Source organism: Furipterus horrens, unplaced genomic scaffold, assembly GCF_987537825.1.
Source record: "Furipterus horrens unplaced genomic scaffold, mFurHor1.1.pri manual_scaffold_1, whole genome shotgun sequence".
NCBI classification, from domain to species: Eukaryota; Metazoa; Chordata; class Mammalia; order Chiroptera; family Furipteridae; genus Furipterus; species Furipterus horrens.
Window position 1 is genome coordinate 129369882 of NW_028327171.1, and position 25956 is coordinate 129395837.

The 25956-nt window shown below is 39.2% G+C and overlaps 1 protein-coding gene across 2 annotated transcripts in view; it reads right to left on the reverse strand.

The window, feature by feature from the left end:
- NCKAP5 (NCK associated protein 5) overlaps positions 1–25956 on the reverse strand; it is a 1035979-nt gene that overhangs the window by 130452 nt on the left and 879571 nt on the right. For both annotated transcript variants that reach the window (XM_090279418.1, XM_090279420.1), the window contains 2 exons: positions 9161–9262; positions 4784–4972 (listed from right to left, as the gene is read on the reverse strand). In XM_090279418.1, coding sequence (XP_090135544.1) covers positions 4784–4972; positions 9161–9262 — 291 coding nt within the window. The remainder of the gene's footprint in view (positions 1–4783; positions 4973–9160; positions 9263–25956) is intronic.

Here is a 25956-nt window from a genome sequence, read left to right on the forward strand (position 1 = left end):
TGTGTTGTTGATGTTTTTTAAATGCAGCTAGCTCTTGAAAGCTGGCTAGTTTTACCTTTGTTTTAAAGTGGGGGGAATAATTTCCAGTTAGAAGAATTGCTATGCTGAAGACCCAAATTGGGAAGGTAAGTTTACACTTATCGAATAACCAGACAGTGTGGCCTCAGTGCGTATGAGGGGTAGAGAGAATAAATGGAAAAGTAAGTTAGCCCATGTCTTTATAGTCCCTTGCATTCTAACATCTGTCATGGTTTTGCCGGGCAGTGAACACCTGTGAAATACATCTATACATATAGCAGTGGGGCATTTGCTGTTAGAACCCATGAATAATTCACCTACTAACTGATAAAATTCAATTTGTTGTTCTTTATACCTCCATGAATACTAGGGTTAGTTTTGAAGAAGTGACCAAGAAATGACAAAGAAAAAACACTGCATTCTACAGATATTCATATTTTTTCGTAGTATTGTTAACAACAAATGGAAGGGCAGAAGGAGAGAACTAACATTGACTAGACATCTGTTGTGTACCAGCCACTTCCACAGTATTTTAATTTAATTTTCAGGACAACATCAAGAAGGAGACATTGTCATCCTATTTACTACAGAGGAAACTGAGATTCAGCAAGATCACACACTAAGGATGAGCTCGTGCAAAGTTCTGAACCTTCATTCCCTGGGTTTTTTCAATGACTGAGTTCCAAAATGGCTATGTGGGAATTTGAACTGAGGCAGTCCGGCTCCAGAGCCTGCACAGCTTCGCCTGTGGTCAAGTGCGGTTTCTGTTTTCCCCTCTATATTGGTCAGTGTCATAATAGAGATCATAGGTTGTCGCCATACTTCTCTCCAATGGAACTTGCAGTTTAATCACAAACCAGCACTCAGGAAAATTGGTGGAATGTGGGCACTGACCTAATGCCTTTTGTTTCTAAGGCTGTATAATTAATAATGAAGAATTTCAAATGGATGAGTCTGGTGGTTTCAGATGTTCACTCTATACCTATCTTGAAGAGCCCAGGTCCCATGGGCATCTCCGTGCCACCTGTCCCCTGTGCCAAAACTCTGAACACCAACCATGTGCTCATAACAGAATTTGAAAATGTATCAGAAACTTACATTGGATTCTCAGCTTTTTAGGGAGCTGTGAATATTTGTTTACATCTGACGTTTTCATAAAAATTACTCTTGCTACCAACAATATATTACTTATTTGTGTTTTGTTATTTTTTTTCAAATCATTTATTTTCTTTAGAAAATTCTTCAGGGTCATAGTTGCTGAGGATAGATGTTATTTGGCTGCGCCTCCCCTGCCCCTTCCTCTCCCCTGTACCATTAAAATATCTTTTGGAAATCAGAAGATATCTTATTAGTGAGTTTGGGCATTATAAACTGACCAGTGAGCAGACTGCCACAGCTTGGGTTTTTAAGAATTTCCATAATCTTGACAGTCACATCCACAAAAAAAGAAGAGAAGCCAGGCAAAAGTACCCTGCAAGAGCTTGAAAAAGGCTGATTTGATGTGCTCAGCCACTGCCCACTGCCTCCTTCCTGCCTCTCCAGAGCCCTCCTGTGCTGTGGTTTAATTCATCTGAGGGCCAGTGGTGTAAACAACCGGGACCGAGGATCTCTGCCTGGGAAGATGAGCCACATTCCTCAATCAGTTTTTCACAGGAGGTTATGGTATTCAATAACTTGAGAAAAGTTTGAAACAATTTTGAAACTTGTAAAAAATAAAAGCATGAATCCCAGTTTGCTGTGGGAGCAGTTGGCTAAAAGATGCTGCTAAGGTAGGGGCCTGGGTTTAATGTCCACAGTCCATTTCTGTTTCTTGACGGGACAACAGTGCTACTCATTTTTTAAAAAGAATATTCTTGGTCTTAGTGGGAACAAGTCCAATCTCAACAATTGGAACAATTCTTCCAAGTGTTAGGCTGATTCAACAAGGTCAGTGTAGTGAAATGATTAAGAGTGAAGGTTCTGGAACCAACTGCTCAGCTCTGTCACTTACTGGCCATGAATCTTGGGCTAGTTCCTTAATTTCTCAGTATCTCAGTTTCCTCATCTATAAAATGGGGGGAATAAGAGAACCTATTTAATAAGCTCTTTTGCCCATTAAATGAGCCCATACTTATGAAGTGCTAACACAGCTGTGCAGTATATGGTCGTCGTCGTCGTCGTCGGCAGCCGTCCGTCTCAAGAGACGATGGTGTAGCTTCTTCAGAGTCTATCTGCACCGCCGAGAATGGCTGTGCAGTCCGACTCGGGAGTGACACGGTATCTGTCTCCTCCCGTGTTGAATCGACATCTTGCGATGACGCTGGAGTGTCCTCTCCAGTGGAGCTGAAGCTACAGAGCCTGGGCAGGGTGATATGGAGGGTCTGCTGTTGCCCATGCAGCAGACCCCCCCTCTCTTCGCAGCTGAAGGGTCCAAGGGAAAGACGGAGTCGATACAGCTTGGGTTCAGGTGCGCCGCAGGAGTTGCCGGTGTTGACTACAACGTCAAACCGCCTTAGGGACTCCGGCTCCGGATTTTCTGTCGGGGTTTACTCCCTTAGCCTTTCCCCTGAAGAGGTATGCCGCAAGGCAGCGGAGGTTTTTTGGAGTCAGAGTTTTCCTTCTCTGATGTGCCCTGACTGGAAGATCGAACCAGCGACACTTAGCTCGCAGGCCGACGCTCAATCCACTGAGCTAAACCAGCCAGGTATATGGTAATCACTCATTAATCAGGCCAGAATGCTCCATTCAGGGCAGGCTAATGCATTTCATGTGGGCTTCCTTTCTGTTTCTAAACAAAACAGTACCAGAAAAAATACTTGAGGACTACAAAAGAGGCATTGGCCATATATTTAAATATGTGAGTTAATAATTGTATTTGCAATCAAAGCATATTATATATATTTATTATATAAGTTAATACTAAATGAGTACGTGGTACATAGTAAGAACTGCAGAACTTCCTTAAATAATATAAATTTACAATGTCTTTGCAGGACTGGGTCTAGTTTTCTGAGTCCCTGAGAACTGGGACTTTTCTCTGTGAGATGTGACAGGTATGCTGGTACTCCCCAGCCATTCTGAGCTGGGACTCTATCAAATCTCCAGGTCATAGACCCTGAGCATGTCTGAAGTGTCCTCAGAGCCTTATTGCTCCTTTTTTCAGGAAAGAGGTTTTACTAGATTAAGGATTGTTCAAATTGGAAGAATTTCAGAAGGAAGGAAGGGAGGGAGGGAGGGAGGAAAGAAAAGAAGAGAAAGGAGAGGATGGGAAAGGAGAGGGAAGGAGAGGAAAGGAGAGGGAAGGAGAGGAAAGGAGAGTAAAGTAAAGGGAAGGAAAGGAAAGGGAAGGGAAGGATGAAAGAAAGGAAAAAAGCTCTCAGAAGGAGAGAAAGGAAAGGTGTGAGAGTGAAACAGCAGAGAAAGGGACTCTGGGAGCCATGATATTCACAAAGAGAGGGGACATTCCTGACCATCTTCCCAGTCTGATAAGAGCCAGTCCCTAGCAGTCATTCTTCGTAACTCGAAACATCTCCTTCAAAGGAATGGTTTTGATAATGCAGCAGGCACCCCACTTTGTATTAGAAGTCCGTGTTCAAGGGAATAAGCACTAAATTCAAGTTTAAAATCTTTCTCTGAATTTTTGACAAAAAGTATGATAAAGCTACCTCCTCACCAATATTTTTTGGAAGTTCGAATTTCCTAGTTTCTATGCTTCTGAAATTGTAAACTTAAGTTATAAAAATGATAAAAATGACTTTCAAATAACCTGACTTGGGGTTAAAATTCTCTTTTACTCTTGCTTTTCTTCAACACTAGGAAACTATGAAAACAGCTATTTCAAATACTTGGCTTACACCACTGTGCAAGGATATTTCTAAAAAGCATGAAGGAATCTTAAGTTGTATGAGCCAACTTTGCAAACGGGAGTCATTTCAGCAGTAGAATTATTTAAAAATCTGCTAAAGGAACACCTGGCATCTGATAGGGACATGCCAAACTTCACTGAGCCATGATGCCTGTCATCCATTATGGCATTTTCTATCATGCCACCCTCCAATTTACAGTCAATTAGTGTTTTATGAGGCTATCATATTGCATAGAGGAGGTTAATATAATACATGCTACTTTTGAGCAGTAAATTCCTACAAAGTGAATGATACTTCCAAAACTTTGGGCCATTTATTGAGATAATCCACAATTCTCCCTATTCTCTAGAAAACAACAACAACATCAATAACATTCTCCTTGAGTTCTCATGGGATGTCCAGTCTGGAATGGCTTGGCAAGGGGTCTTGCTGACTCTCATTTGCAGTGGACAGTAACAAGTCTCTCTGAGCATTACAGTGGTAGAGAATGCCCATAAAACTAATGGGAAATATCTGAGTTGATCTGAGCTGCTGCCAGTTCTATTAGGCCAGGGTTCCAGGTCTGAGATTGATAGAAACCTGTAAATTCGGTGGGCTCTGCCAAAGTGCAGAAAGGAAATGCCCCCCCCCCAACTCCCTCCCATGATATCCAAGTTATTTGGGGTCAAATCACCATTCCACTTCTCATATGCTGCGTGACTTCTGGCAAGTGATTTAAATTTTTTTGAGCCAGATTTCTCTGCTGTATAATGGGAAGAATAACATCTCCCTTTATAGTTTTTGCGAGAAATAAACGTACAGGTACTCAGAAAAATGGTCATTTCCTTCTTAGCCCTCTCTCCCACCTTCCACCTTCCTACTAGAAGAAGATTCTGTTCTGGTTCACTCTGATGCTGAAGCACCTTGAAAGGAGGCCTTACCCTTTTCCTGAGGTTCTTCCCATCATGCCATGTGTAGGAGGAGCCGCTGGAGTACTCACTGCAGGTGCTCGAAAGAGAGAGTTCACTGCTGCTGCAGCTATTGCGAGGACAGAGATGAGCAGGGGTGACAAATGCCAGGCCAGGGCATTTCAAAGCAGGGGTTCCTGATTTTGTATTCATCTGGCATTCCTGAAAACATAGGAAACCTGTAAGCTAGGGCTTTGCTTAGGGGAAGTAAATGCTAATTCAACCTCATGGTGAGGGATAAGTGAATAGAACAAATTAATCTCTTGGAGCTACATTTTTCTTTTAAAATGTAAATAATGATAATACTGCCTACCTTATAGGGTTACTGCGGGGACCAGAAGAGGTTCTAGATGGGAAGCATATAGCACACCATCAGGACTAAGTAGGTGCTTAATTGGTGAGAGCTATCATCTTTATTAGGAAAAGCATCACAATAGTACTTTCCCATTTTAGCCAGTCACAGTGGTGAGAGAATCAGATCAATATCAAAACATGATTTAACTGCTACAAAAGGAAGCAAACAGAGTAGCATCTCTGGCTGGAGTTCAAGAGCATGAGCACTAGCTCAGGGGTTTAGTGTGCTGGATACATACTGCCCCTAGATATGAGATCTTGAGCAAATAAAATATTTAACTTCCATGATCCTTAATGTCTTCCTCTGTGGAGTGAGGCAGTTCTACCAGATTACCCCACAGTTCCTTATGGCTCTGATGCATCATTCTAAGTCAGGAATCAAATGCCTGGAGCATTTCTGTACCACCTTCCAGGAAGCCGAGTACAGTGGAACACCAGCTTCAGGACCAAGGAGGTTCTATTGTAAAAGATAATGGGACTTCTCATATCAGTTGGCTGTCCAAATAGTAAAGACTGGCTTATCAAATAGATCTGGTTCCCAAGCAAAGATCCAGGTGGTTCAAATTCTAGAGAGTCTAAAAAGGCATGGGTGACAAAGTTGTAAACATCTCAGAACTTCTTGACAGCCAATTTATAGCCTCCTAGTATAACAGATGAAGCAACACAAGCGGACAGGCTAAATTAATTTAGCATCTCGACCACGGGAATGGGATCTCTCCATTACTGTCTCATTCCAGTCTCCTATCTATATAAAACTTTGTCTCGGAAACTCTTTGATGGGGAACCATCTGTCTTTATGTCACTTGCAGAATGGCAAAGCCACTTACTTATGCAATCTATTGACACTTTATGGGTGCCATTAGTACCTGAGTACTTATCAGTGTTCTCCAAATGCAATTCCAACTGACGGTGACTAAATACCAGCTTGGGGAATAAAGATGATGCTGTTCTAAGAGTACTTATTATAAATATGAAACCCTTACCTAAGTACAGAGGGCATGTTTAATTTGCTGTCTAATCAATATCCATAATGCTTAGTAATGTTAGATTTCCAATGTCAGGCATGTGCCTTTCTATTGATGCTTCATTTCTGCTGCATAACAATCTCTCTAAGTGATCTTAAAATGTCAAAAATGTTACTACTCTCTTTTTCCCCTTGAAATTTGACTTTAAATATTAAAAGGAAAAAAAATGTCTTTAAACCCAGATTTTAATATCTATTGATTTATGATCTTGTTTATTGCTGGACATAAATTAAGGGGCATTCATATTTGTATATCGACAGATACCTCCAAGCAACGGTCTTATTGCACAGGAACACCTGGCATTTAGGCTGCAGCTGCCATGTACATATGAAGCACACCCTGGATGAACTCTCAGAAATATCACATCACTCTCCACTTCTACTTGTGTGCTTTCTATTTTCTCCATTCTGTTTTCTCATATTTGGTTGTTTCAGTAATCAGGGTGATGGTTTTCCTTAGGAACGACTTTGCTCTGACAGATTTGTCAACTATCCAGAGTGAGATTGTGTCTGCATCCTGCGAGGCTATTCAGATCTAAACTTCCCCAGTGGCCCCTTTTCATACTACGCATGGCTTTATATTTTACCTTTTCCCAAGATCCCAAAGCTTATACATGATTTCTCTGTCTTTCCCATCTATACCTGTCAAAGTTATATCTATTTTTACAACTTAACTCCATTCCCGGGCCCATTTTAATGAGTAAGCATCCTTGCCCAGTTGTTGCCCATGTGTGTACCTATGGTACAGATGTTGGTTAAGATACCAGAAAATTCAAACTCTGAATGTAAGCTGGAGGAGAAAGAAACTGCTGCCCCTCCCTTGACCTTGAGATGCCTAGATGTGATAGAAGATTATTCAGGAAGGTGGAAAGGCCCATTAATGTCATAGGGGCAGATGGGGGTGGTGCAGAGAGGTGTCCTGAGAGAGAGAGAGAGAGAGAGAGAGAGAGAGAGAGAGAGAGAGAGAGAGAGAGAAAATGTGTTGGGGTGATTACAGGGTAATTCCTTACAAAGAAGAGGAAGAGACTAGTCCTCCCTTCTGGGAAATTCTCCCACCATTCTTCCACCTTAGACAATCAATGTTGGAAGGTAATAAGGGACCCAGAATCTGTCATTATGGATGCAAAGTGAGCTCTTTTTCCTGCATTTTCTTTCTTCATCAGCACATGATTATCATATAGGATTATCTACTCCACTGAGTAACTGTTCTGTGATTGATTGAGTACTTGAACTCTAAGGCCATTTATTTTGTTTAAATCCTGGCTATTCCACTTGCTAATTTTGACCTTGGGAAAATTACTTAACCCATCCATGCCTTGATTTCTTTCTTTGTAAATGGAGATAATGAAAACACCTACTACCTAAGATTATTGTTAAGTTTGAATAGTCCCTGGCATTTGGCAATGCTTAGTAAGGTTTAAGTATTGCTACTACTATTAAAAATGTTTTTATATATGTGTCTTCACTCTTTAACTAAATCATAAGTTTACAGCTTTCCCCAAGGGACTCTGTATGATATTTCTTGATACACCATCATTGTCTGAGGTCTTGCATGTAGGAATAGCCAACCGTGGGTGAATTTTGTTTCCAGGTGTCACTGATGTGAGCTGGTGGAGAGATATGCTGGTAGACACCTTTATCAGTTATCATTCTCCATCTTTGTCATGTTTTTCTGTGGCTGTGGCATAGTGCCACATATTTACAAAGAACAGAAGAGGGCTAAAGCAGCAGAGATCTTATTATTGCCAATATTATAGCAGGTTTTGTGTTGAGTACATTTCCACAATGTTCAGAAATAAAAGAGAAACATCATTATGTTCATATTCATATGGGGAAACTGAGGCATTAAAGAGTTAATATCTAAGGTCACCAAGCCAATATAAGATTCTGATGTCAGGCCCAGGTCCTATTTACAATGCTATATGGTAAGGCCCTTAACAACAGCAGAACTCCTGGACATATATATACAGACCACCATGTATCCTACTGAGAACAACTATGATTAGTAATAGATAATGATTATTATTAAAATTCTTCTTTAAAAAAAAATGTATATTGGCTTCCATGACAATGTTATCTTATTTTGATTGAATTGACAAAATACACCCCATTTGCATTATTTAAAGTGTATTTTAGATTATTACCTTTAATCCTTTGTATGCTTTAACATTCTAACTGTAAACAATGCAATATGAAATTCATAATTTTAGTTAAAAAAGGAGAGAGAGAATGAAGGTAAAAGTTTCTTGGATAAAAACTGAACACTTAAAATATTCCTGACTTTAAGACCATATTATAGATTGGACACCATTAAGGTATTCATATACTTAAAGTGACAGAATTCCACTAAAATTTCATTCCAATCTAACTTGAGAATATTTACCTCTGAAATTGAACATCCTAGCTACACTTATAAAATTACACAGTAAAATAAAAACCAGTTATTCACAATGTTCATATGTCATTGTTTTAAGCTTAACATTTTTCATTATATATTTATTTGGTTCTGGTGTTTTTCAAGTTACTTCTTTATATATATGATAGTTAAAGCCACGCTGGTTAATGTTTTGCCAAATAAGCACAACTAAAGAAAAAAATGCATAGCCCATAAATTTTTAAAAGTTTATACATAATATATCATAAAAGTAGGATGACTAATATGGAACATGGGCTTTAATAAAAAGCTTCTTGACCATTCTTCAGAGACTTTGAGATGTAATCAATACCCAAAAAGGTATCCTGGGGACAAAGCCATGATTTATGATATTTTTGCCATGAGTGACACTTTTTGCTCACTCTATCAGATGGGGGACATGATACTGAATTTCAGAGAACACAAGAAAAGAAGGCATTATATCTGTTTGACAATGCTTCAAGGGTGCGCTCTGTGGTTCACTTATGACATCTTATCATCTTATTTGATGGAAGGGAAATAACTTAAACAAGTGTTCTGAAGGCAACAGGAAACTCACATGCATCTCAACATCAGTTCGTGACTGCATCAGACTTTGGCTTCTTTCCACCTCAGAAAGCAAATCTCCGGATGAAAGATCTAAGATGCGTGAGTGAAGTTTCTAGGTAAAAACAAGTAGAAACATTGAATCATGATGATTTAATTGTTTGTTTCAAAATCCTGCTTTGGACAGGTAAATCTCAAGAGTTGACATTTCTAGATTGGATAATACAAATCATGACTCAAAAAGGTTTATTCTAGTTTATCAGTGTTCTATATACATGCATGCACAAATTACAGTTTATAAACAATAATCACACTTTCACAGTCTGTCAATCTGTGATGAAAAATAAGATGAAGGAAAGAATAGGTAGTAGTTGGAAAATAGCAGCAAGAAAACTGTGAATACCCCAATGCATTTATTGGGTAGTATGAAAATTAACTTTTGATATTCACACGAAAAAACAATCACCATGTTAACCTTCTTATGCTGAGCAGTGGTTAAAATCTGAGCAAATAATTATAAAAGTGACCTTATTTATAACAGCATTGATCTTGTGAAATCTTCCCTTGGACACATTTTAACTCAAAGTCATTAATGTCATCTGTTAGAAACAATTAATGTGAATGGAAAATAATTGCCTTGGGGACCTGGGGACTTAGATTTTGAGCATTAATATGCATACATTATTTGATAATATACTTAATTTTTTATTTCAGCTTTGCTTGGGAGGCCTGCTAAACCAGGGACATTTCACTATATTAATCTTTATACTAATTACTGAAGCTTTTCTGTGGACATTACATTTGATCTGTTTAATTGCAAATACAATAAAACTTGTGATTTATGTCTAATATTTCTGCTGGACTGATGACATTTAAAAAATGGTACTTGTAGCCTGGTTTCTCTTGATTATTTTTGTTATTTCAAACAGTAAAAAAAAAAAATTGTATTCAGTAACTAAATAATGTGGCTGAGCATGCCTCCTACGACTCTGAAAACTTTTCCTCTTCCTTTTCTTCCCCGGAAAGGCCTTGCTACACACTGCTGTGGATCCTGGAGCTGCCTGAGATACCCTGCCACTAATTAACACTAGATCATCTCAGAGTGCACAAGTGCTCTTTGTCCCAGCAGATCTACCCTGCTGTCAGCAGGGACAGTGAACTTCACTAAAATGAGGCACAGTTTCTCTGCTCCCCTTAACTCCCCTCAGGCCGAGCACTCTGCTAGGCTTGTAACTGCCTCTTTCTGCAGGAGCAAAGGCATTATTTCAGCTACGGATCAGTTCTCCTTGTTGGTGCTTCAGATCACTACTTGCTTCAGACCTACACTCTTGCATCTTCCAGTCTGTGTTTGTGGCATAAATCCTTAACTGGTTGCCTGTCATTTTGAAAAATCTAACCACTCCAACAAAGCTAAGACATCAAGAGGTAACTAGAACCAGGATTTTTTTCCACCCAGTTTTCATAATCCTTACTTCAGGCTCCCTCTACAATATGAGTTTTCTGGGTGCAAAGATTGTGTAATCTGAAGACCTGTCACAATGGGTAATATTTAGTAAGTACCAACTGATGCTTATTGCAGTCTATAAAGAAAATATATCCTTATATTTTTCCCACCAACATGTAGGGTTGAGAGACTGGGGAAGTGCCAAAAGAATTATAATGTTCTGAAACCTAAAAATACATTTATCAACACGCAAACAGTCCAAGAAGTTATGGGAAATGACATTCAACAAAAAATAATGAATTTGAGCGGTATATCATGTGATTTGGAGGAAGAGTTCTTATAGATTAGCTTTCTGACTTCTCATTCAGTTCATCGTTACATTTCACTCTTTCTTATCAGATACATGATGTCATCCTTTGCTTTCTGCATGAATATATTTATGTAGAAACCCATCCTCCTAAATTATGTTGCAGTTCAGCAGTTTTTATCCAAATGGTCAGTGCCCTCAGTTGATATAGGAAAGGTTATGTTGGAAAAGGAATAGATCCTAGGGCAAGGGGCCAAGAGAGCTGAGTTCCAGCCCTAAGGTTTTGCCAGATCTTGGGAATGTAATTGCACGTCTCTGTCTCAGATTCCTCACCTATAATAGACAGGTAGAAGTGGCTAGTTAACCTACCTCACAGGCAGGCAGAGGTATTGCCATAGACAGGATAATAAATAAGATAGTATGCTCAAATTCACACAGCCTTACACCAATTAATTGTTATATAGGAGAGTTGGTGGTAGGTAATTTCTTAAAGACTAAGTTACAAATGAATCATTTGTTGTTATAGTTTCCCTATACGTCAAGCAAATAAAAAGTAACTTGGAAAATAAATCTATTTCAGTGTTAAGGCAGTAGGCAAGGAAATGGTAGGTAAATATCACTTTCACAAAACTTCCCTTAAATAACCACAAAAGCTCACAAGCTCACTTCTTGTAATAAGAATTTTAATGAAAGGCTTATATTTTCATGCCTATATATGCATATATAATATTAAAATAAACATTTTCTTATATGCAGAGAGAGAATACCAGAGAGAGAGAGTACAATAGCACATCACTTATCAAACTGGTACTGTGATGTTATCTGTGCTTAATTTAAATCTCAGTGAAGAGGAGGTAGAATGTATATATGGAAAATGCAACTAAAGCAATATCTTCTGGGATATATCTCCTTGGGCAAGAGAAAAGCAAAAATAAACAAATGAAACTACATCAATATGAAAATCTGCACAGCAAAGAGAACCATCAACAAAACAAGATGGGAAAAGATACATTCAATAAGGGATATCCAAAATATATAAGGAACTCATACAATTCAACATTGAAGAAGCTCCACAAACAATCTGATTAAAAATTAGACAAACACTTCTCCAAAGAAGACATACAGATGGCCAGCAGATATGAAAAGATGCTCAACATCACCAATCATCAGGGAAATGCAAATTAAAACCACAATGAGATATCACCTCTTACCTGTCAGAGTGGCTAGCTTCAAAAATCAACAAACAACAAGTGTTGGAGAGGATGTGGAGAAAAGGAAACCCTAGTGCACTATTAGTGGGATTGCAAATTGGTGCAGAAACTATGGAAAACAGGGTGGTGGTTCCTAAAAATATTAAAAAACAGAACTACCATGACCCAGGAATTTCACTTCTGAGTATTTATCTCAAGAAAATAAAAACACTAAATCAAAAAGATATATGCACCCCTATTTATTAAGGCATTATTTACAATAGCAAGATATGAAAGTAACCTAGGTATCTATTGATAAATAAATGAATAAAAAAGATGTGATTTATATATACAATGAAATATTAGTCATAAAAAGAATGAAATCTTGCCATTTGTGACAACCTGGATGGACCTAGAGGATATCATGCTAAGTGAAATAAGTCCGACAGTGAAAGAAAAGTACTGTATGATCTCACTTATATGTGCAATAAAAAACAAAACAGAAACAGACTCATAGATATAGAGAACCAACTAATGGTTGCCAGAGGGGAGGGCTGTGGGGTGATGGGTAAAAAAGGTAAAGAGGAATATGAGGTGTCAATTTCTATTTATAAAATAAGTAAGTCAACAGAAAATATAGTCAATAATATTGTAATAACTTTGTATGGTGATGACAGTTACTAGACTTATTGTGGTGATCACATCATAGGAATATAAATGTTGAATCACTATGTTGTACACCTGAAACTATATAACATATTGTATACCATTATGCTTTTATAATTTTTTAAAAAATCAGAAAGTGTAAGTGACAGGAGAATACCATGAATACCATGACCTCTTACAAAAGCCCACCTGCTTGGAGAACAAACTCTGCTTCACATACTTACCTATAGTTCATGTTTACTGTTAGTATCTGTCATAAAATCTCTCACCTGAAATACTTCAAACTTGAAATCTTTAACTTGCAAATCTGGATAAATCCTGGATTTAGACATGATTTTTAAAATGTTTTAGACATGAGAGGCTGAAAGATTATTCAGTATAGTTTTGAAATTGACCTCACATTCTCTCTTACTTTATCTCAGTAACTGAGATTCCACTTGTCTTAGAACTAGAGACTCCTAACCACACATTTCCAAACCAGAGGTCAGTGAGATCTTTTAGCTCAAATGCTTCCTTTGAATATGGACAATCTATGCCTCCTTTCCTGCCAGACAGGTTTCATTGTTTCTGGAATGGGCCCCTGTCACTTTTCAGCTGATTCTTTTGTTCTTCCAATCAATCTAAACCCTGCCCACATTCAGGACTTCACTCACACCCACTTGCAAGATTGTCCATCATCTGCAGCCCACAGTGGATTCCTCACCCAGCTGGATGACATCGCCTCTTTCCCCCCATTTTGGCCCTTTATCTGAAATGAACAGTTACTGAATTGCTCCTGCATATAGGATGTATTTTCTTAAGAGTTATCAGCTCTATGAAAATGCAGGCTAAGCCCTATATTTCTGCATTGTCCCTGTGGCAGGAACTGGTTAGCTGTCATGGAATCTATTACCCCTTCCTCTGGGCATTCATCTAAGCTGCATTTCCCAGCCTCCTCTGTGGTTTAGTGTGGCCATGTGACATGATAGTCTAGCCAATGGAGTGTGAGCAGAAGTGATGTTTGTCCTGGCCCATGAATATCTCTAGCTTGTGGTGCTCCACACCCTTTCCCTTTCCACCAGCTTGGTACAGCCAACTCAGCATAGCAATCTCGGGAGCCACATGTTAAAGATGGAGCCCCTAGGTGGAAGGAGTTTAGGTTCCTAAATTGCAGACTGGAAGAGAGAGACACCTGGGGACCAGAGATACCTCTTTCGGACTTTCCATAAGGAAGAAATAAATTTACACTGGGTTTGAACCATTGTTCACGTGGGGGTTTGTTTTGTTATCATGGCTAATATTAACCTGGCTGATATAGCCCTCTTCTGAAATAAGCACTTGCAGCATACAGGTGAGTGACTCCATCAATACACATACAGGTTTCCTTTGCTATCTGGAAGTAAAGCATTCCTATGAAATCTTTCGTAAGTCAAAATGATGCACAGTGAAGAAGCAATTACCTTTAATTCACATACAAACATTTAAGAGCGCTCCCAGAACCAAAAGTTAATACACACACACACTCAATGTCTTTATTTTGTTCACCACTATCGAAATGCTTAATTATGTCCAGTTCCATGTTAATTGAAAAACCCTTATGAGCTCTTAGGCTTTTCTGTCACCTTAGGACACATCTGCCTAACGGAAGCAGAAAATAAGTTGAGATGAAGCCCAGATGCTCACAGACACAGTTCAAATATAGTGCTTGCTGCTGAGATGCTGAGTGAGGGTCCCGGGGAAGGAGCCTGGTGGGGCCCTCTGGCTGCTGGGGTGCGCGCTGAGCTATAGTGGCCCATGCAAAACAAATGCTGCGTGCTATTTTCTCTTTTCATCTTTTTTTCTGTAAAAGCAAAAATCTTTGGATTTTTTTTTGATTAACAAAAACAGGTGTTATCGCATGTCTTTGGTTAGAGCGAAGTGGTGGAAAGTGAACTTTTGGAAAGCGGGGGATACTTGTATTCACATACACACATAAACATTATATATACAATACTTTCACACATGTATATATAATGTTTATATTAGCAGATGAAGGTGACATCTCACACTGAGAACTTTCAGCTTTAGAGGGAAAAGGCCTATGTTCTGTCAATATGCAGGGGCAGGAGTGAGGGAATTTGTGTGATGAGCTAAGGTGCATTGCATTCCAGAGTCAGAACACGCACCTCATGACAGTGTAAAATACAAAACTCAGCTTTGCAGCCCTGGCAATGCCAGGGAAGCCAGTGCCAGAACCCCACGCTGGGTCAGTCATGTTGGGTTGTTGGCCCAGTATTCACTCAGTCAGCTCTAGGTTCACTGCATAGTTCATAATCTGTAAGTCAAGATAGAGAAACTTCCCCTTGTCAGACTATGCCAGCACTGACTGTTCTTTATCAAGCAGGAGGCAGGTGGTGTGGCCCTGCAGAGTGGTGGACGCTGATGCTGCCACTCACTCTCCAGTCAATGCTGGCGGAGGAGCTGTACATGAAGGAACCTTTGAGAGCAGGGCTGGAGGGCCAGTTTTCCACTTCCTGCTTCCCTCCTCATTCACGCTGCTTCAGGTCTTTGGATGCTCACTGAACCTTGTAGCATTTAATAGAAAATTCTGCCTGTGGACTTTTGCTCAGTGCAGAGACGATGTCTTAACTTTAAGGCCTTGAGTGCTAAGGTCAGGAAGACACTGAGTCCTTGTTTAGTGGCACAAGGTGATGGTAGAAATTTGAGCAGAGTGGAAAACCAGGCTGGAAAAATCAAGTAAAATAGGCGATGAGCAGCTTTTGTATTTACTTCCTAAAGTCTGAGAAGAACTGTTTGATTTTTTAAGTATATTTTATTGATTGTTACAGTATTTCATTTTTTCCCCTTTGCTCCCCTCCAGCAGTCCCACCCCCCTTATTCATGTCCATGGATTGTGCATATAAGTTCTTTGGCTTCATCCTTTCCTATATTATTCTTAACACATTGCATACAGGTGGCAAGAATTCTTATCATTTCTAAAAGGCACTTAAATTCCCCAGTACCATTTCCCCATTTCTCCCCCTCCCCCCTCCCAGCTGATAACCCTCCAAATGATCCCATTTCCAATGATTCCATTCCTATTCTGGTTTGCTTAGTTGGATTTTGTTTTTATTTTTTAAATTCAGTTGTTGATAGTTGTGAGTTTGTTGTCACTTTAGTGTTTATAGTTTTGATCTTTTTTTTTCTTAAGTAAGTCCCTTTGACATTTCATATAATAATGGCTTGGGGATGATGAACTCCTTTAGCTTCACCTTGCCTGGGAAGCATTTCATCTGCCCTTCCATTCCAAACGATAGCTTTGCTGGATAGAGTAACCTTGGCTATAGGTTGCTTTTCATCACATCATCATATTGAATACTGCTTGCCAGTCCCTTCTTTCCTGCAAAGTGTCCTCCGAGAAATCAGCTGATAGTCCTATAGGAACCCCGTTGTAGGCAACTCTCTGCCTCTCTCTTGCTGCCCCCAGGACTCTCTTTTTATCTTTCACCTTTGACATCTCAGTCATGATGCATCCTGGTGTGGTCCCCTCTGGGTCCAGCTGACCAGGGACCCTCCGTGCTTCCCGGACCTGTATGTCCACCTCCTTTGCAAAATTTGAGATGTTTCCCTCATTTTTTTCAATTCTTGCTTCCTCATTCTGCACTCGTTGACTGTTTCTTTCTTCGTTATGTTCCAAATCATTGATTTGAACCCTAGTTTCCTTCCCTTCACCATTGGTTTTGTGTGGATTTTCCTTTGTTTCACTTAGCATAGCCTTCACTTCTCTTATGCGTTTGCTATACTCAAGCATATCTGTCAAGCCTGTGAGCATCTTTATCACCAGTGTTTTGAATTCTGCATCTGTTAGGTTGTCTGTCTCCTCATCTGTTAGGTCGGCTATCTCCTCGTCGCTTAGTTCTCCCACTGGAATCTTGATTCCTTTCCCCTTTTGGGCCATACTTCTCTGTCCCCTCATTCTGACAGGCTCCTGTGTTTGTTTGCCTCCTCGTCCCAGGTAGAGCTGTCGCTCCTGTTACGTTGTAAGGGGAGGAGACTTAGGGATTCATCAGTAATGGGCGACCTGTTTCACCACATTGTGGTGCTGTATGTGGGGGAGAGGTCTGAGAAGGAACAATGCCGCTTGCCCAGCACTTGCCCCTTTTCCAGGCACCTCTCCCACTCCTGCACTGGACCGGCACCCCTCTAACTGCTGCCTTGGCCATCGTTCTCAGAGTGGGTGCATCTTCGGACATTCTAGGACCATGACAGTCCTTTAAACAAGCAGACTCTGCTGAGACCGGCAGTTTCTGCCTCAACCCTAACCCCCACTGGTTTGCACAGTCAGAAGCAATGAGACTTGATTTTCCCCAGTGATGGGACCATGCGCTGTGAGGTCCGGTGAGAAGCTTGGAACGCTCCCCAGATGTCCCTCCTGACTTTTAAAAACACGTGACTGTGCTTTCTGCCAGCCTGCCGCTGCCGCTGCTGCTGCCATCACCACACTGCATCCTCTCCTCCCCGGCTCCACCCCTCCTACCTGTCTGGATGAGTGTTTCTTCTTTATGTCTTTGTTTGCTGGACTTCCATGCAGTTTGATTTTCTGGAACTTCTGGTAGTTTCTTATTTTGAGATAGTTGCATTCCTTCTTAGTTGTCGATTTTTTTTTTTTTTTAATGTCAGGATTTCAGAAGTTATTAACTTAGTTTAAGATGTAAAAATGGAAACCCAAATGGATCATTTAACCATTGCTTCCTTCTCTTCATTCAGATTTGGTAAGAGAATTAATCTAAAACCATAATCATGCATGTAATTATTTTCCCCTCTAACTATTCAAAGCCAAATATCTATACAAAAGAGAAGTCGTGAGAATGAATATGGCATGCGTCTGATTAATGGACTCTACCAACACAGGTAACTTAGATTCACCAACAGAAAATGAATGTGAATTGGTGGTTTTAATCTTATTTGCTTCAACCCACTTGATGGAATTCTTTGTGTATACTACAGGATTGGTATCCTGAATCTGCCTTGGTCCTGCTCCTGTTTAAACAACTCCCAAGAGTTGTTTTTTCCCTCCTTGTAGAGAAGGTCTCTCAATCAAGAAGGATGGCTTCTATGCCCACAATGTTTGAATTTCTGTTCATTTATGAAGTGAGGAAGTGTGTTATTGTCACACAATCTGGTGCTGAATTTTCTTTCCAACCACATTTCTCTGAATTCTATACACAATACACTCCATGCATTAGAAGATATTTTTCTGCTCTCAAAAGTTCGTGGTGGGATATTAAGAGGAAGAATAGAGGAATTTTCTGGGATCTGCCCATTCACAACTGGTATCTTTAACTATTCAACACCTTCCCCAAGAGATGGACTCCTGGCAGCTGCCTGGGTCACCTGTTGCTCATGCACAGTCCGCACCCACCCCTGCCTGCTCCCTGTTTGAGTGTGGTTGCTCCCACTGTAATGACTGGTTGCTCATTTGGACTTGGCCTTGTTTAGGGATCAGCCTCCCTCACAAATCTGGTGGTCTGGATTCTAGGTGGAGTTTTTGAATGAAGAATTTATTGCTTCTTCAGCTTTCGCCTTGTTTTCAAATCCCCATGTGTAACTTGGAGAGCTGCTCTCAATCCACAGCTTCTAGGAAACTTCCTGGAGCACCACTTCTGTTCCCTTAACTCAGCCCTAGGCTGGGCCTGGGCCCTGTGCTTCTTGCCCTTTAATCCCATCACAAGGGAAGCATGTCTAGAGTAGGCTATTAAGAAATCCTCTGAGCATTTTTTGATATTGCTAACTGCATACGATTTCCTATGATTTCAATTTTCTGGATATTTTCTATTATAGGGGTAGAAAACATTTGTGGTGGATTTAATATATGTTTAAGAGACTTGTTCTACATATGGCTCTGAATTAGACATAACCATGTAAATAAGCCTTGTTCCTTCTGTTGGATATTAAGGCAATTTTCACTTGTATATTTAATACTGAAAGAAAGTTCAAGGGAATCTCTCAAAATAGCTCAGAGTTTAATTATGATAATTTTTCTTTGGAAGCTTTACTCACCAGATGATCATCCAAAATTCCACGTTTTAGCTATTCACACACTAGCCTTATGTTTTTACTTACATTTTTGCCATATACAGAAATGTAATTTTTTCATCAGCCTTTTCAAAACCCATCAAGAGATATTGTGGCAGACCCTTGGTTCACGTTTCACAGGTTTCATTGTGTTCCATTAAGAATTTATTATAAAACTGAATATTATATAACTGCATATTACATAACTGAGTATTATATGGTCATTTCTAAAATTTACAAAAATTTGAGCCTAGGAAAAAATCTTTTTGGATAAAAGCTGATGTTTAATTAATTATGCCATTATTTCCATTTTGGGATACAAAGATAAAACATAATACCTGCATTCAGTCATTTTGCTGATGTAACACAGAGTATGCCTTTCGAATGTTCTTCTAGAGGCCCTTTAAAAAATGTCCATCAAGATCTGATCTCACTTCAGAGTCTGAAATTTTTATAGCTAATTTTTCTTTCTCTTTTGCCATCCACAGAAGTCTTTGCTGCAATAATTATTTTCTCTGACAACTTGTAGGCTTGCCTTGCATATCAACCTTTAGGTGCCCCGAGTGGATTCGCTTCGCTCTGGATGGTGCCTTTGCAAATGACATGGCTCTACACCCTCTTTTCTACTTCTCCGGATCTGAGGGTATAAAATTCTTTTAAAACAATTACTCCACAGCTATATTAAAAACCTTCTTCAAGGGTCCCTGCTACCATGACAACCTGATTATTCTGTGGCTGCCTAAGGGAGCAGCATTTGGTTGGTGACAAGGAAGTATTATTTGGGGGCTCTGCAGCTCAGACTGATGCCTGGAGTATCTCAAATCTGCCCTGTCTTCCCAAACTCCATTAACACTGGCCTGCAGACCTGCAGGGTAAGAACTGTAGGAGACGGGTGAGAATGCAAACAGCAGACCTTGCCCTCAGGAGCTGCCACTCTAATTAGTGCAACAGGAGGCACTTATGAAGCATCTACTATGTACAGAGTTTTGACTTTGAACTATGAAAAGACTCAAGGAAGCTAATTAGTAGAGCCTATAATATCAATAAGGAGCCTAAACATGCAGCTGAGGGGGATAAAAAGAATTTTTAGGGTAGAATATGCAAAAGAGACCTTGGTATAGAGTAAAGGTGATATGGAGGCAGAATGCGGGGTATGGTTGGGGGCCAATGGAGTAACACAGTTATACATGAATAGCATAATACTCTGTGCAGAGAACAGGGGCTTAGCTCTCACTCTCAAGCTCCCAAATATCTTGATCTCTTTACACACACACACACACACACACACACACACACACACACACACACACAGATCAGAAATAGTCAGAAATAGTCGGTACATAGCAGCAAAGTGACAGTGCTGGGAAACAGGCAGGGTTAGGGCATCCGGGGCAGGTCACTCAGTCCGGTGGCAGTTGGAAAGCCAGTGCCCAAGTCTTAGGATTCATACTTGCTTGCCTGTGGATCCTAAGACTCTGAAGCCTCCTTTTGTCTCCTTTTGACTTAGATCTGAGAGAAGAAGCGATTCAGCACAGCCTGAGCCTATTCTGGGATCTAAGAGATAACAGAAGTGCCTAAAAGTTTCCATTTTTATGACTAATTACTTTAACAGGGACTTTAATAAGTGCTTTATCATTGCCCCACTGTTTTGTAAAATTACCTACATGGCATTTTATATTATTAATCAAGCTTTATTTATCCAATGTCTCCTGGATTTCTGAAGCTTTCTCCTTTTTACATGTGGGGAACATATTTTTTTTTCCCTCTGATTTCATGGAAATAAAGGGATTGGGGGTGAAAAAAACAACTTGATCTTCTATTTTTGCCAGACTATTGATAATTGCATCAGTGGTCACTGGAGTCCAAGGTACCATATATTTGGAAGAAATGAAATACCTTCTGCCCTGTGGAGGAGAAACTATGTACAGTCCCTTCTCTTAATCTTATCTCATGAATCCTTGAGCTATGTGGAAACTATTATCTTAGTTTTTAGAAATAGAGAACTCAAGATAACCAAAGCTAAGAAAGGATTCCAATGTCACAAGGTTATATTCCAATAAATGGTAGAGCCAGGATTCTCAAATCTGCCTTCCTTCTAAGTCCAAACTTCTACCACATTTCACTTCCTTTTTCCCTGGGGGACAGGAACTGATACCCTCAATGGTCTCTTTTGCAAGCTGAGATGCTTATTACTGCTTAAGTGCTAAAGCTTATTATTTGGATTCCTCACATCAAGTGAGTTATGTGGTTTTGTGATTTTCCAGCTCAAATCCTTTATTAGAGGCAGATAATTGATAACTGAAAAGAAATAATAACAACAATAACAATAGCTGTGAACATTTATTGAGCTCTTTTTAGCACCAAATATGTGTTTCATGTATATTATTCTTTTATATCCTATTATCCCCAATAAGGACTATAATTTATCCTCATTTTACAGGTGAAAAACTGAGCTAGAGAGTTAGAAGTCTTGTCTAAGATGACATATAGTATTTAAATCCTGAGCAGTCTGACTACAGAGTTCTTACTCTTAATTCTACAATTAATTCTGTGTAATGATAGCTTGTTTTAAACAATTTACTAAAATAAGAATATAAATTAATTAGACAAGATGAACTACATAGGATTTAAAAAAGTACCTCCAAGTACAATGTAATATCTTTTCTTACTATACTCAAACAGAATTTATTCATTTATTAAAAAACATACTTTCATCATTATTATTATATTTGTGTTTGTAATATTATTAGTATTGGCGATGTTGTTATCTCTTCTTAGATCTTTACATTCTTTCCAGGGAAACATAATTTTGCATATAAATTTGGATCTAACTGAAAAATAAAACTAAGGAGAAAAACAGCAAACATTTATTGAGTGCTCAATACATTCTGGTAATATTCAAAGTGCTTATATTATTTTTTTCTTATTTAATCTTTATAATTACTTAATGAAATAGAAACTATGATGACCTCAATTTTCAAAATGAGAAAACTGACAAACCTGAGGTGTTAAGGAATTGTTTGTGTCAGGGATTTGAAGTGGCACACAGACTTCTGGGCTACATCTTGTGACATCTTCTGCCACTATGTTGTTTTATTTAGGGTATGATTATGAAAAAGCACAGTCCCTGCCACCGAGGTGCTTGTAGAGGACAAGCTACCAAGCACCCTCCGTGTCGTGTGCCATGGAAACCTGTGGGAAGCTCCAGGAGGGTTTTTCCTGTAAAGTAATAGCCGAGATTTTAAAAACAAGAAATGACCACTTAGGTGAAGGAGACAAGACAGAAAAAGTGGGGGTGGGGGGTGGGCGGGGGAGGCTTTTGGGCAGAAATTATGCAGAAGTCTGGAGGTGAGAGAGATTGTGACATTTTTCTGCAAATATTGGGTTGGCCAAAATATTTGATTTTTTTCCATAAGATGGCTCTAGTAGTGCTTAGTTGTCTTTAACTTCATTTGAAACAATTTTGTTAGATTATATTGTGACAGCTGTCATATCAGCAAGCATTTTTTAAAAAACATCAAAATTGGTGAATTTTTGTGTAGCCATTTTAATATTGAAGATGGAAGGAAATAGCAACATTTTTGGCATTTTATGTTTTATTATTTCAAGGGAGGCAAAAATGCAACCGAAATGCAAAAAAAAAAAAAAAGATACTTGTACAGTGTATGGAGAAGGTGCTGTGACTAATTGACTATGTTAGAAGTGGTTTGCTAAGTTTGGCGCTGGAGATTTCTCACTGGATGATGCTCCACAGTCGGGTAGACCAGTTGAAGTTGATAGCAATCAAATTGAGATATTAATTGAGAACACTCGACATTATACAATGTGGGAGATAGTTGATATACTCAAAATATCCAAATTGAGTGTTGAAAATCATGCAACAGCTTGGTTATGTTAGTAGCTTTGATGTTTGGGTTCTACCTAAGCTACGTGGAGAAAACCTTCTTGACCTCATAGCTGCATGTGATTCTCTACTACAATGTAATAAAAGCAGTTGTTTTTAAAACAAATTGTGATGGATGATGAAAAATGGACATTATACAATAATGTGAAATGGAAGAGATCATGGGCAAGTGAAATAAACCACCACCAACCACACCAAAGGCCAGTTTTCATCCAAAGAAGGTGATGTCCTGTATATGGTGGGACTGGGAGTCCTCTATTATGAGCTCCTCCCAGAAAACCAAACGATTATCAATTCTAACAAGTACTGTTCTCAATTAGACCAACCAAAAGCAGCACTCCATGAAAAGTGTCTGGAATTAGTCAACAGAAAACACAATCTTCCATCAGGATAGTGCAAGATTGCATGTTTCTTTGATGACTAGGCAAAACCTGTTACAGCTGGGCTGGGAAGTTCTGATTCATCTGCTGTATTCAACAGACATGCATTTTCAGACCTCCATTCATTTTGGTCTTTACAAAATTCTCTTAATGGGAAAAACTTCAATTCCCTGAAAGACTACAAAAGGCACCTGGAAGAGTTCTTTGCTCAAAAAAATAAAGTTTGGGAAGATGAAATTATGAAGTTGCTCAGAAGATGGCAGAAATAGTGGAACAAAATGGTGAATATGTTGTTCAATAAAGTTATTGGCGAAAATGAAAAATGTGTCTTTTATTTTTACTCAAAAACTGAATGAATATTTTGGCCACCCCAATAGTTCAGCAAGACCACAGTGGCAAATTCAAGGAGAGAAGTGGTGAGTTACACTGTAAGTAAATAAGTAACAGAGCTGAGATTTAAATCTAGCACTCTCTCCAAAAACATATGTTTTCCCTTACTCATTTGCCCAGGCACATTTTTTTCCTAATGCTGAATCTGGCTGTGGGACTCCATTACCCTTACCTATGTCAACAAAGAAAAGGGCTGGAAGAAGAGAGTAGAGAGACCCCTGGGAGGAAATGTAGATGCTGGGGACACACATCCAGCTTCTATGCCTTCTTGGCATGCTTTTTCCTTTATAAAGGAGTGGAAGGGTTTAATCTAAGATCCTCACTTATGCTGCATGCTAGTACTGTGCAAATCACTGCCCACAGCACTCCAGACACCTCTAATCACTAACCCTGAAGACAGAGAGTGAACTCCTACGATGCCAAATGGTTCCACACACTGTCCAGGCTGAGCAGGAAACCAGACCAGGGCCCTACTCTGATCTTGCAACTACAATGAGGAGACATTAGAATCAAATGATAATCGCTTAACACTAGTAGATAATTCCCAAGGTAGGGGAAATGCGTTGTCAGTGTTTTGGAGAACCCCCCCAAAATGCACATAAAATTATAAGATGGGTGCCTTCTTTCATTTTTAAAAAACAGAAGAGAACAAATAAAATTCAGAGTTTGGGAGATTACATAACCTCTGGGACATTAACAGGTCGCAAGACTCACTGTCACAAAATTTCCCTTCATGGGGGCTGGGCTAAGAACTAGAAACTTTGCAGGCAAGAATTAGTCAAAGTGATCAAAAGCAAGGACCTACAACCAAGATTGCTCTATCCAGCAAAGCTATCATTTAGAATGGAAGGGCAGATAAAGTTCTTCCCAGGCAAGGTAAAGCTAAAAGACATCATTATCACCAAGCCATTATTATATGAAATGTCAGAGGGACTTACTTAAGAAAAAGAACAAGATCAAAACTATGAACATTAAAAAGACAACAAACTCACAACTATCAACAACTGAATCTAAAAAATAAAAACAAAAACAAACTAAGCAAACCACAACAGGAACAGAATCATAGGTATGGGGATCATTTGGAGGGTTATCAGTTGGAAGGGGGCAAGAGGGGAAATAGGGAAATGGTGCAGAGATTAAGCAACATAATTGGTAGGTACAAAATAGACAGGGGGAATTTAAGAATATTATAGGAAAGGGTGAAGCCAAAGAACTTACATGCACAACCCAGGGACATGAACTAAGGCGGGGTGGGATTGCTGGAGGGAAGGGTGGTACTGGGGAGGGGAGCAAAGGGAAAAAGATAGGTACAATTGTAACAGCATAATCAATAAAGTATACTTAAAAGTAAATAAATATAAAAATATAAAAAGAACCCCCAAACAACCTAGATTAAAGTGTTGTTGATGAAAACCAGTTCTGTGACACGCACTCAGTCGCATTTTACAGCCTGATGTCCTGGCTCTAACAGGACAAGTTGCTGGAGTCATGTTCATTTTATACCATTTTGAAGACATATTATGTAAATGAAATTTCTGGCTAAATGTTTAACAGACACCTACAGTCTCACCTCTCTTGACAGTCAGTCAGTACTAGGTTGTGCATTATCAAGATTCCAGACTTCTTACTTCAGTTTGCTTTACAGCCTCTGTTGCTACAGATCGCCGTCATGCTTCCCCTGTAGCTTTATCCCCACAGCAGCTTTTTAAATCCCCTGTTACTTTACCCCATGGTAAGAAATGTCTTGTGGAATTATAAACAAGTGCTGAAAATTGTTATTTATGTGGCTTCCTAATAGCAATTTGAAATATAGGGCATACAATTACTAGCTTACAATATTGTTCAGTATTAGCAGTAGGAAGGGTAATATGTAAAACAGACATTAAAGGATTAGCTATAAAATACATTTCACTAAGTTTAATCATTTCTTGGCAAATGGCAGTTTCCAGCTATTACACAGGATTTATCAAGTCAAGTGGATTTATTTTTATTTTTCTATTAGTTTGCTTAATATATTCTATATTTAAATTTCAAATTTTGTTGTTTTTTTCAGACATATGAGGAGAAGCTGTTGCAAAAAGAATCTGAGAGAAATAAAGCCAGTTTCAAGTCAAATTGCTCCTTAGTTTCCCCAGGAAATCCTCTAGTGAGTTGACGAAAGACTCAGTTGTATCATCCAAGAGAAAAGTACATGGATATGACAGTACAAATATTTGTATGACGGATTAGGGAGTTAGAAGTGCATGACAAAATTCAGTAAAAGGCATGTCCTCCACAAGATGTGAGACACTATTTCCACTGTTTTTGCTTCAGACTCCACAGGCCCACAATGCTTTGTCCTAATCAAGTATGTTCAATAAACAGTATGAAACAGGCACCGAAAAAGGAAAATGGAAAAAGAAATGCCTAATCTCCTAGGGTGGAAATTGTGAAGTATTAGATGGATATTTGATGCATAAATACAAATAACATAATCTCTCTATTTTCTTCTGAGA